The 12826-nt window shown below is 44.6% G+C and overlaps 1 protein-coding gene across 3 annotated transcripts in view; it reads left to right on the top strand.

The window, feature by feature from the left end:
- The window catches only part of RHBDF1 (rhomboid 5 homolog 1), an 864530-nt gene that overhangs the window by 635112 nt on the left and 216592 nt on the right, over positions 1-12826 (top strand). For all 3 annotated transcript variants that reach the window (XM_063430225.1, XM_063430226.1, XM_063430227.1), the window contains one exon: positions 9166-9269. In XM_063430225.1, coding sequence (XP_063286295.1) covers positions 9166-9269 — 104 coding nt within the window. The remainder of the gene's footprint in view (positions 1-9165; positions 9270-12826) is intronic.

The following is a 12826-nucleotide window of genomic DNA, read 5'->3' as shown; positions in this document are numbered from 1 at the left end:
GCAGAAGATCAGGACTAGCTAAACCTTTCCTCTTTCCTCCTCCCCCGCTTCCTCGCCCACTATTAACCAGCTATGTGCCTGTTCACCAACTGTCTCATCTCCTCTCACTCCACTACCTGCACCCACTAAACTCTGCTCAAGTGAGCAGCAGACTCCTCTCAAGATTGTCAATCTACCTCAGTGTTGCAATTTGCCTTTCCAGATCTCCAAAATGAGCTTCCAGAAAAGCCACTCGCTCACACCTGCCACAGAGTTATGGACACTGGACAGATTCATTCATGGGGTGCATACATGCAGCAGGATGTGCACTGAGTAAAACTCGCAATTGTAGCAGATGACACTGGGCTGTCCTACAAATTTCATGTGAATAACTGCATTCGTGTACATTGCCAGTTTTATATGTGTTTAAAAGAAGTGTATTCCTCTGATTGTTCGGTAGAATCATCCGAATAAACTAAGGGAATGAAACTACCGAACAATCAGACCTCCCCTGTGTGAAGTGTGCAATCAATTACACGTGGCAACAATGTTGCGAGCGGGTAATTGACGAGCTATGCAGTAGGTCCTTTGTCTCTGGGTGGCCGCCATTCGGGAAACGAACACGTGGTGGCGGCGATTTTACAAACTCCCGAACAGCGGTGTTTTGCCGTCGAGTGTCTGGAACCCAAATCGGACACTCGACTAGGCAAACACCACTGAGACCTCCACCAGATCGGTCCGTTCGGTTCCAAACTACCGAACGGCCCCTCGTTCGGTGGACAGAAACAACCGAACGAGGGGATTCCTGTGAACCCCACCTAATCTCTGTAACATTAGCCGTTCGTGTAAAGTGTTCCCTTATACGGTGACCGACCGCAGGGCCCCATCGCATGGAACCCAATTCGGCTGTTGCATCCAGCACGGTCGGTCTTTTTAGTACCTCCATGAATTTCCCGAACCCCTTGTCCGATCTGGGTGATTTTTAGATATGTTACTCACCCAGATCAGGGCTACCAGGGGGTGTGCCATTTAAAGGGGTACCCCTAGGGGTACATCCAGGAACTGGGGGAGTACAGTATAAGGGGATTATGATGTAAGCTGAGGGGAGGAGATGTGTGGGAGGTTACTAATACTGGATTGGGTACTGTACTAATTGTTGAAAAACCCTCCCTTGCATGGGAACATGCTTTATAAGGCACTGTGGAATAAAGATTGTCAGTTCTGCTCCTAAAACTGTGTGTCGTCCAGTTATTGGGATTGCTGTTGGGATATTGCTGTATTACTTCTTAAACCTTGCTTGTGGATTTACAATTGCCTTGTTCCTGAGCCTCACTTGGATTATAAGCGGGATAACCAGGAGAATATTGTGCCTCCGCTACATTGGTTGGCAGCGCTGGGATCCAGACTCACAGAGGAACATGCGTAAATGGAGTACGGATGGAGATTGATTTTGCTACACTAAAACTCTCCACGCTAAAGGACCTCCTAGAGGCAAGGGGTATACAAGCCAGCAACAAGAAGAAAGCGATACTCATTACTGAACTTATGGCGGAGTACCGAATGGATGGCGATTCGGTTCCCGAACAGGGGGATTCGGGAGAAACACAGGAACAGATGGAGTTCCAGAGGCAGCTACGATTTAGGCTGTCTTTTTATGGGGAAAACCCCCCAGCAGAAATTATTTCAAAGACTATGACTGAGGTCCAGGAATTCATCTTAAGGAAACAGACAACAGCAGCCCCAGAACACAGCTCTACAGTAAATGTGCCACAAGAAGGTAAGCCTAAGATACCATACCAGGCTTTTAAAACGTATGTGGAGGCAGAGGAAGATATAGACGCTTTTCTGCAAGACTTTGAGAGATTGTGTGCACTGCATAAAATCAGCACAGAGGACTGGGTACCTATTTTGGCCGGAAGGTTAACTGGGAGGGCAGCAGAGGCATATTGTACTGTACCTAATGAGGAAATACGAGATTACAGCAAAGTAAAAGAAATTATACTGACCAGGTATGCTATAACACCAGAAGCATACCGGCGGAGATTCAGGGATCTAAAGAAGGTGGAGAAAGACTCACACGCAGAGTGGGCATGCAGATTACAAAGGGCAGCACTCGGGTGGGTGAAAGCTAGCAAGGCACGGTCTATGGAGGATGTAATCCAGATGATGCTGATGGAGCAATTCTATGAGGGAGTAACCAGCGAAGCCCAGGAGTGGGTGAGGGACAGAAACCCTACATTCCTCACCGAAGCTGCCAGGAAGGCAGATGAGTATCTGGATGCACGCAGGCAACCCAAACCGGCAGCTCCAAAAGCCACATTTAAAACCTTTGGGGGAACCACCTACACCCCAACTCCACCGAGACAACTACCACCACCACCACCACCACCCACTGCACAGCCACGTTTCCGCCAGCCCACTTCTGGCCCCTGTCATCACTGCCAGAAATGGGGACATTATAAAAGGGAATGCCCACAGCTGCGGGATCGTTCCACCTGGATCCGTCCAGGCCCACCACCACCACCAAGAACAGCCGCAGCTCACCACTACCAGGATATAGTGGCCACACCATATGGTTCAGCAGTTCCCATTACCACCGTGGAACAGTGGGAGGTACTGCATGAGGCGGATCCAGTCCAGGCCAATGCTGATAACCGACAGCATCACAGACAGACCATATACCTGGAGGGTAAAGCAGTCCAAGGGCTACGGACTCGGGAGCTACTATCACCCTGGTTTCAGATCAGGCGAAACTAAGTAAAACTGTGGCCGTCAGGGTAGCCGGGGGAGCAGTGTACCGGCTACCTACAGCAAGGGTACATTTACATTGGGGAGCGGGGTCAGCACACGTGGAGGTGGGGTTGATGCCGCAGTTACTGGCGGAAGTTTTATTGGGGAACGATCTGGGGAGACTCACGTCTGCTTTTGAACCCCAGACGCCCACCACAGGAGAAGCCCACCCTGTGGTCACCCGACAACAGGCCCGCACCCAGGACTACCACACACTGCCGGAGGTCCAGGTAAGAGACTCTTCCCCTTCCTTAGAATGTATGCCCTGGGCCCCACCTAATGAATTTGCAGCAGAAGTAGTAACAGACCCTACGCTTCAAGTATATAGGGACTAGGTAGTCACGGACTCACCCGGGGGGGAGGGAGAGAGATTTGTCTGGGACAAGCAGCTTTTGTACAGAGAAACAGACAAGCAGATTGCTGGGTCAGACCCGATAGTGATGAGGCAGCTAGTGGTGCCGCAGCGGTACTGAGCCGAGTTACTCCGGATAGCGCATGATATTCCGCTATCCGGACATCTAGGGGTCAGCCGCACTAGGTACAGACTGACCCAAAGTTTCTTCTGGCCAGGGATCAGCCAGGAAGTACGCAGATATTGCACTACGTGGGCTACCAGGGGATGTGCCATTTAAATGGGTACCCCTAGGTTTAGGGGTACATCCATGAACTGGGGGAGTTTGAGTACAGTATAAGGGGATTATGATGTAAGCTGTGGGGAGGAGATGTGTGGGAGGTTACTAATACCGGATTCGGTACTGTACTAATTGTTGAAAACCCCTCCCTTGCATCGGAGCATGCTTTATAAGGCACTGTGGAATAAAGATTGTCAGTTATGCTCCTAAAACTGTGTGTCGTCCAGTTATTGGGATTGCTGTTGGGATATTGCTGTATTACTTTGCCTGCTGAAAACCTTGCCTGTGGATTTACAATTGCCTTGTTCCTGAGCCTCACTTGGATTATAAGCGGAGATAACCAGGAGAATATTGTGCCTCCGCTACAGCAATCTTGCTAGCACTCATCCCAAGTTCCCAAAAACACAAGTGAGCAAAACAATATTTACCCTCTTGGTTTAAACTCACTTATAGTTTAAATTCCTGTTGTTTCAACTCCTACTTAAAAGAGACTACTTTAAATAGTCTACTTTCAAGCAAACTCCAGCGATCCAGTGAGCAAGCTCTGTGAGTCAGTAGTGGGTTTATATTGATAATATAAATATCCCACACAAATGGAAATTAAGGGGCACTCCCCCTAATTAGCTCAGCAGCATCAGCACACCCAAGGAGGGGAATAAAACCAGCAAGAGAAAAAAAAAAAGAGGGAAAACCGCAACTAAATAAAAAAATATAATATAAGAAAAAGTGAATACGTTTTTAAATTAAAACAGCAAGGATAAAGATATAAATAAAAAGAGGGAAAACATTTTAAATTAAAACAGCAAAGAAATAATGTATGGTTGCCCTTGCGTTTAATATTGCCCTTTTTTTCTGTTGGTAATGGGGCTTTAACTAATTTGTCCCTGAATGATGGGCATCTCTTATAGGTCATTATTGGGGTCTTGTAAATTCCTCAATAGTTGGGTAGCTACCAGTCAAAATGTACCAATGTTTCCGTACAATTTTCCTTTTTCTCGAGGAATGTGTACCAAACGTGGATATGAATCTTATCTTGTGTGTCTCAGTTTATCTCACTCTTGCTCTCCTGATATTTCTGGGGTAATATTTTTTTTATTTAATCTTTTTGGGTGGTAAGTGTAGAGGTGGGATACCCACGTTGTATAAACTTTCCTACCATGTCTTTCAATCATGTCTCAAAATGGTTTTCACTAGACACCAATCATTTAAACCTTAACAGTTGGCTTTTCTAGACACCTTTAAAGGTAGAAGGGGCGTGAAAACTAGTGTACGGCACAATTGGTATCAAGTGGTTTCCTGTAAAAGTCGGTAGACAATACTTGATTACCTTTTTCTATCAAAATGTTCAAGAACGGTAGTTTGTGAAAATTAAGTGTCATAGTAAACATGATACAGTCAGAACAGGAATTAAGGAACAAATATAAATACCAGCATGTCATCTATATATCACCACCAACTTCTGGCATGCTGTTTAAATAGAGCTAGAGAAAACACTCATCTATCAAAACACCCTAACATAAAAATGCCTGCGTACGTGGGTGACACATTGGAACCATGGACGTGCCCTTCAATTGTAAAAAGAAATCAATCTCAAAAAGAAAATAGTCGTCTATCATAACCACATATTGATAAGCTCCGTCCCTACCGCTCGGTAAGCCCCGCCCCTGCTGCCTCGCTATTTTGTTTCATAGTCCCGGGTGGCGCCCCCTGCTGCCATGGCCCTAAGACTGACCCCTGAGTGTCAGCACCGATCAAAATGCCATTGAGGCATGGAAGGAAATCCTCCAGCATTTGCTCAGACCCTGTGAGTATCTCAATCACCATATTCAGTAAGTGGCCACTAAGAATTTACCCAGCTGACAGAGGGGTTTTCTGGTGTGAGCAAGGATTTAACCTTGCTCACACTACATTGCTTTCTAGGGGGATTTAAATAATCATTGAAAGTGCTGCATGCCAATCACACTTTGAGCTCTTCATGCTATCATCTCTTTTTTTTATTATTATTTTTATTATTATTATTGCCATTTATATAGCGCCAACATATTCTGTAGTGCTTTACAGTATTATGAGAGGGGGGATTTAACTATTACAGGAACGATAGGTTGAAGAGAACCCTGCTCAAATGAGCATGCAGTCTATTGGAGGTGGGGTATAAAATGCATTAGGACAGGAAATCGCAATCAGTAGACAGGTATGTGAGTTAGAGGTTACTCTGGGAAGCCATAAGCTTTCCTAAAGGGATGGGTTTTAAGGCACTTCTTAAACGATTAAAAACTAGGGGAGAGTCTGATGGTGGTAGGCAGGCTATTCCATAGGAATCGAGCCGCCCGTGAGAAGTCCTGCAAGCATGAGTTGGCTGTACGGGTGCGAGCAGTGGACAGGAGAAGGTCCTGGGCAGAGAGGAGATACTGAGAAGGGGCATACCTATGAATCTGTGAAGGTTTAGTGCTTTATAGGTATAGGTTAGCACTTTGAATTGAATCCTATAGGATACAGGAGGCCAATGTAAGGACTGACAGAGCGGTGAGGTGTGAGAAGACCGACTAGAGAGGAAAATCAGTCTGGCAGCAGCATTCATTACAGACTGTAGCAGGAAAATGTGGCTTTTGGGAAGACCAATTAGGAGAGGGTTACAATAACCCATACCGGAAATTACTAGAGCATGTACAAGCTCCTTGGTAGCATCTTGCATAAGAAAGGGGCAGATGCAGGCTATGTTGCTCTATTTTAATTTTTTATTGTCACTCTCTGATCTTTAATACAGAATATTTACAACTCTCTGGAAGAATATTGTCTATTTTCTGTCTCCTGACCTAATTAGACCTGTATACTATATGCATAATTGTCACCTTAACATCTGTATGAAAATGTAAATGTATACTATGGTCAGCTTAATAAAGCAGTTTTTGTGTATAGATCATGCATCTGAAGTTTCACTGCCATTTAGGAGCTAAATCACTTTTATGCAGCCCTAGCCACACCTCCCCTGGCTGTGACTGACACAACCTGCATGAAAACAAAATGGTTTCACTTTCAAACAGATGTAACTTATTTTTAAATTGTTATCTCCTGCTCTGTATATTGAACTTTAATAACAGAAAGGAGGCTCATGCAGGGTCTAGCAATCTATTAATAGTGCAGGAGATAAGACAGTATTGATTCAACAGAATATGCAATAAAGGATGTGTAAACATTAGATTATTCTTTACAGGATGTGTTTGTGAAGGCTATATAAGTATCATGCAGAGAAGTGTGGCTAGGGCTGCTTAACAAAGTGATTTAACTCCTAAATGACAGAACATTGAGCAGTGAGACTGCAGAGGCATGCTCTATACACCAAAACTGCTTCATTAAGTTATTTTTGTTTTGGTGACTATAGTGTCCTTTTTTTTTTTGTTTTTTAATTCTTTATTTTATTGTGCATAGCAAGAAACATACAATGGAGCAGGTAATGCCACAACAGCAGTATCTGCCTTATCTGTCAACACATATGAACAATTGCGTGGCAAGTTAGAACATAGCACATTTTGTAATTTTATATAACAAAGTTTCCTCGAGTTATAGATCAGCTTGTCAGTTATAAGTGACTATTCGGTAGGTACACAGTGTGGTTTTCTAACTGACTATGGCATATAGTTGTGGGTTACAAGCTTATTAGAGTAAGTTTACACCAGGCATGGTGCGCCATCAGCATCTTAATACAGGAAATCAGCACAGAAGTGGCATTCACATTGAACATGAGCTTAAACAATAACATTGTCCTAAACATTAGCTTTAACTTTAGCTCTATCAGAGAGGGTGTGCAGCGGATTAACTTACAAGGTATACAGTGGCATGAAATTTAGCACCATTTTTATATTTAACAGCGTAACTAAACATTTGCTTTGTCCTAAGAAGGTTGAGTGAGATAGAGTAAGTAATAATGCTGGTTGCTCAGCTAGGTCGCTTGTACGCCATATTATGTTTTTGAGTGCACAGATATGCAGAAATGCAGAACGATATGCTCAACCACAATAGCTTCTGCCGGTACAAAATATCACATAAGGACCTTTTCCTGGCTTAAGTAAACTAGCACATTTTCAGTTTAACAAGAGTAATACAGTTTAACATGTAATTATGTCCCAGTGGTGAGGGTACGCTTAAACTGACAGGTTAGACGGGTAGCCTGGGCTTAACTAGTTAAAACAGTAGGAGTTAGTTACATGTTGGGAGATAAGAAAAATGAGACATCGCTACGTTATCTAAGAGTGTGTATGAGCTTAACCTATAATCTGTCAGGGTATATATTCAAACTGTATAGACAGGCTAGCTCAGTTGGTCCATTAAGAAAGAGAGTGAACCGGTAGAAAAATACAGTGCACCTTTTTATGATAAGACGTTAAGTGTAAGCGTAAACGTGAGGGCAATGCATAGGGAGTACTGTTTCCCTCTCTAGTGCCAGGGAAACGGCGGCAGCCAGTGGAATAGAACTATAATTATAAAAAACACAGGGGTCCCTGAGTGAGAAACAATGATACAGCATAAGAGGAGCGGCTTAAACGGGAGTTATGCATCAGCAAACCAGTCTCTTTCAGCCCATGCCGGTCCGTGGCAGGCTGACGTCCAGGGCGAGATGGCACAAGATGTCGGAGCTGCAATCTCAGTGTGAGGATCCCCTCCAGCCCCAGGCCTGTGTAGAGGGTGGCATCTTCTTGCCACTGGCTCGAGAGCTCGGTGAGTTCGAGGCAGTCCCTTTGTGGGTGTAGCGGTTGCTGCCGGTGTTCCATCGCCGCCATCGGCGGGCAGTCTTCCCGCATGGTGGCTGATGCTTCGGAGGCTCTCTCCGTACGGCCCTCAGCCTGGGCGGGCTACGTGTGTGTGCAGTCAGCTTGGGGTTTGTCATTCTGCCCGGAGTAGGGCGCCTCTTCCCCCCGACCACAGCCCCAGTCTTGCGCGCCAGCGGTGGAGTTGCACTCTGCTTTTTTTGTTTCCCGGTCAGCTTACCCTGAGATGGCAGGGTCTGCAGGCTGGTTTTAGTGGCCTGCAACTTTTTCCATAACTTGCGCCAGAATCGGGTAAAGGTGGCTTCTAGGCGTTGCTGGATGTCGCAGGAGCCCTCCATCTCAGGCAGTAAGTTTGAGTCGCTTGCTGCATCTGCCGCCGCCATTTTAGACGCGCCATGCGTCCGGCTGCTCCGGAATTGCCCTTCATCGGGCTGTAAGATCAGCTTGTATTTGTTACTCCAGTCGCTTGTTTTAGACCGAGATGACCCCCATCGGTCCAGAGGGGGGGGGGGTAGGAGGTGAGAGCCCCGAGGGGTCCACGTTCAGGACCATTGGCGTGGGGAGCGGCCGTCTCCCCATCACTCGACTCCCGGTAGGCCTCAGGATGTGATGTGGGGTTTCCAGGGTGTTACATGCTCGATTTGGGTGTCTAGGTATTGCCCCGGGAGTCCCTGTCATCACAGCTCTACTCCAGGGAGTTGGTGCGTTGTTTTTATGCGGGATTGTCCCCGAAATCTGTAGTTGGAAGCGGGAGCTGAGGTGCAGCACAACCACTCAGCCTGGATGCTAGGCTCCGCCCCCTATAGTGTCCTTTTAAGTATAATTGTATGTTGTTTTGCTCAGACATACTTTAGACTTGATAATTGGGCAATCTTCCAAAAACTGCTTGTTCCAAAATACAAAAAGTGCCTAACATTGTATACTAAGACCATATGTTATTTTACCTATATGTATTTGTGTATATATGTATATAATGTTGTGAAACCTCTCTTTTTTTTAAGTCTACGCTTGCTGTTTGGGTGAAGTGGCCATTTCACTCTAGTACTCCAGTATTGGGAAACAAAACTGAAAGGTACCATGGATCTGTGTGCCACCAAGACCCCAGGTATGAGCATGCATTCTTCTATAAACAAGTGATTTCATATATGCAATTTATAAAGAAAATAACACTGAAGAAAAATAAAACTGCCAGTTACGACTAGGAACATATCAAAGTAATCATCGGAACCCCATCTCATGTATTGGACAACTAACTTTTATTAACTTTTAACTGCACACCTCCCATGGCAGCATGAAGGGTTTAAAGTCTTCAAAACCACTACAGCTTAATTTACTGGTTCTGATGCCTATTACCTGTGCTGCAGGCTCAGCAATGTAGATGCTGCCTTTTCAGAGAAAAGGCATTGCTTACATCACTGCCTAGTAACATATCTTGGGCTGTAAATCTTGGTTAGATCCTGCCATTTTTGCTGGAACTATGTTCAGCATCTCCACATTCTGCATGGAGACGCTAAACGCACCCCATAGAGATGTATTGATTCCATAATTTCCACGAGAAGATGCTGATTGATGCAGTGCTTTGCTGCAGATGTGCAATAGCTTCCCTATGATTTCATATGAAAAAGCATTGGATTGGTTGAGATCATTTAGATTGATGATCTCAGCCATGGAGTAGGAACCAGCCGTGGAGAGATCACCACGGCGATGCTGGACACCTAACATGTAGTAAATGCACTATGGTGTTAGGAATACATGTATATATTGCTAACACTTTAGTGTTCCTTAAAATGATGTCCTTCATCGTTACATTTTTTACATATTGTGCAGGCCAGGTTGCTTGTTAATGTATAGCTGAAAACAGAGCTGGTGGAAGGATTTCTGCCACCCTCCTAGGCAAAGATCATTTTGCTGCCCCATCATGAGATACGGTTCCATTCTCTCTCTCAGACATTTATTCACTAAACACTAACAGGATTATTCACTAAAGTACGAGTGTAGACATTACAAGGCCATTGAGACTGCAAAGTGTTGACAGTGTTCTTGCTATTTAACAAGGTCTCGAGTTTTCAATTCAGGCTCCGACCAAAAACTGCATGTCAGCTGAGATGCTTCAAATCTGGGCTTTGATTTAAACAAATTGAAATTATTTGACCACTAGCTGCTAGCATTGGTTAAAAAAAACACTGACCACTTTACATAGTCTGATGCAGTGTTCCTGTAATTTTAACCCTTCAAGGCAAAACATTTTATTATCGTTATTATTATTATCAGCATTTATAAGCACTTAGTGGAAAGTCCCAGGTTTTACTATTTATCATGAAGTAAGGTCATGATTTTATTTAATGACACGGTGGCTAGTATTATGCAGCAGTCTTTCTTTCCCAGAACAATTGAAAGAAATCAGTGGAAAACTTGGGAGTACAGAATAGCTTTGTACTCTTAGTAACACATTAGCCAATCAGAATAGGCCCAATCCCATAAGAGGCAAATTCAAACCATAAGCCTAGAATAAAAAAATACAATAAAAAATAAACAGGAACAAAAAATATCATTAAAAAAATCCTGCACAGAATACAGTGTTGTCTTTATGGGCAGTGTAGACCATTGAAAGCGATATTAAGCTAGCAGAGAAAGAAAACAAATATGATAATATCAGGTAGTAACTAGTAGATAAGCAAATATAGCCATCACAAAAACAAGTTATAAGAACCATAAAACAAACATAGATGTAATATTAAAGTATTTTTTTTTTTTTTGTGAATAAATGTTTTATTAGAGTTTAATAGCAATATCAAAGTGCTGAGTAGTAGGACACACAGGTCCCTGAAAGGCACAATTTCTCTCTTTTGCATTGCCACACAGGGCTGCAGGAAGCAAATCAATACAAATTAATGAAGGTATATCTTGTGTAAATCTTAGGTAATCTTAGGGAACATTAGAAATAACATAAAATGCGATAATTCAATCAGCGTGGGTGTTGTGGTCCTATTTGCTCTCTGAAACTGTGTTTTAGTGTGCTGTTATTGGAAGTTATGTTAAAGGGAATAAAACAGCTGAAACCTATACTCCTCTTGTAGTGCAACTGGTTAGTTATGAACATTAGCATCTCAATGTGCTGTCTCCCAGCCACTTCCTTCATGAACATGATCCAGTATATACTCTTTGAACACTCGTGAGGGTGACCCAATTGGGAGTAACAGAATTGGAAAGGTGACCCGAGACTCTCAACTAAGTCTGACTCTGCTCTTGAGTGACTTCACCCTAAAAAGTTGGTGCGGTAGACCTCCATTAATCAATGCATCCTATGTCTAGATATGTCTTTGAGCGTTCTTGTGCTGTAAATGTCGGGTCTTCCGGTCCGCGTAGTTCTGCCATTTTGTAAAACCAAGCTGTTAATGGTCTTTCTTCCATTATAAGGGTAAAACTTGTGTTTGTGTGTGTGTGTTTGTTAGAGTCCTGTTAGTGTGCTGTGTGTGAGGGTGATGTTTGTGTGTGTGTGTGATGTGTGTGGATGTTGTGTATTTGTGAGGGTGCTGTTTGTGTGTGTGTGTTTGTGAGGGTGTTGTGTGTTTGTAAAGGTGTTATGTGTGTTTGTGAGGGTGCGGTTAGTGTACTGTGTGTGTGAGCATGCTGTTTGTGTGAGCGTGCTGTATGTGTCTGGTTGCTGTTTGTGTGCTGTGTGTGTGAGGGTGCTGTGTGTGCTGTATGTTTGGAGGGATTGTGGAGGTGGGGACAGATTAGTAAATATCCCCCCTCCCTTCTTACCTTATGTAGGGAGGGGGATCCTTGCTGCCATGTGCCATCCCTGGTGGTCCAGTGGAGAGTGAACTCTAGCCTGCGGGGAACCTGTCTAGAGCTCCCCGGTCCTCTCCTGTCTCCCTCCATGCTGCTGTGGGCTGGTGAGGTAGATCTTTGATCTCCCCGCTGGCCCATGGAGGCTTAGAGCAGAGCCAGCACTCAGATAGCGCCGGCTCTGCATGAGCCGACAGGGGAGATCCGGAGATCTCCCCTGCCGGCAAGATACAAGTCCTGGGGAATAAAATGTGGGGACTCTCCCAAGATTCCCACCCCCCCAAAAAAAAATAATATACACTTGTGTGTGTGTGTGTGTATACACACTGACACACACACACACGCACTCAGACACATACACTCACACACACTTACAGACACACACATACATTCACAGACACACACACATACACACACACACACACACACACCCACAGACACACACACTCACAGACTCACAGACACACATACATTCACAGACACACACACACACACACATTCACAGACGCGTCTGATATAGAGACAGGCGCCCAACTGGGGGGGGTCCATCACCTCTTGCCCCCATGACAGGGGGAACACGGGGGGGGGAGGAAGGGGGGCATTTTTGGGGCAATGAGTGCCTGGAATCAATCCATAGGCGTGCCGCAGGGATTAGGGTGTGCCCAGGCATACCCGGCAAACCCCGTGTGCACGCCTATGCCTACTCATGTTTTTGAGAGCTAAAAACTAGCTCTAGTATAAACAGCATACAGTGGATGGGATACGTGCGGGAGTGTTGTAAGTAGATATCTCGTCAGATGGGGACCATATGTAATATAAAACACAATAATGCTCACTGTGATTAAACCAGGAGAGTGTATAAAAATACCA

This window comes from Pelobates fuscus, chromosome 8 (genome assembly GCF_036172605.1).
Source record: "Pelobates fuscus isolate aPelFus1 chromosome 8, aPelFus1.pri, whole genome shotgun sequence".
In the NCBI taxonomy this organism is placed as follows: domain Eukaryota; kingdom Metazoa; phylum Chordata; class Amphibia; order Anura; family Pelobatidae; genus Pelobates; species Pelobates fuscus.
This window is presented reverse-complemented; position numbering and strand designations above follow the sequence as displayed.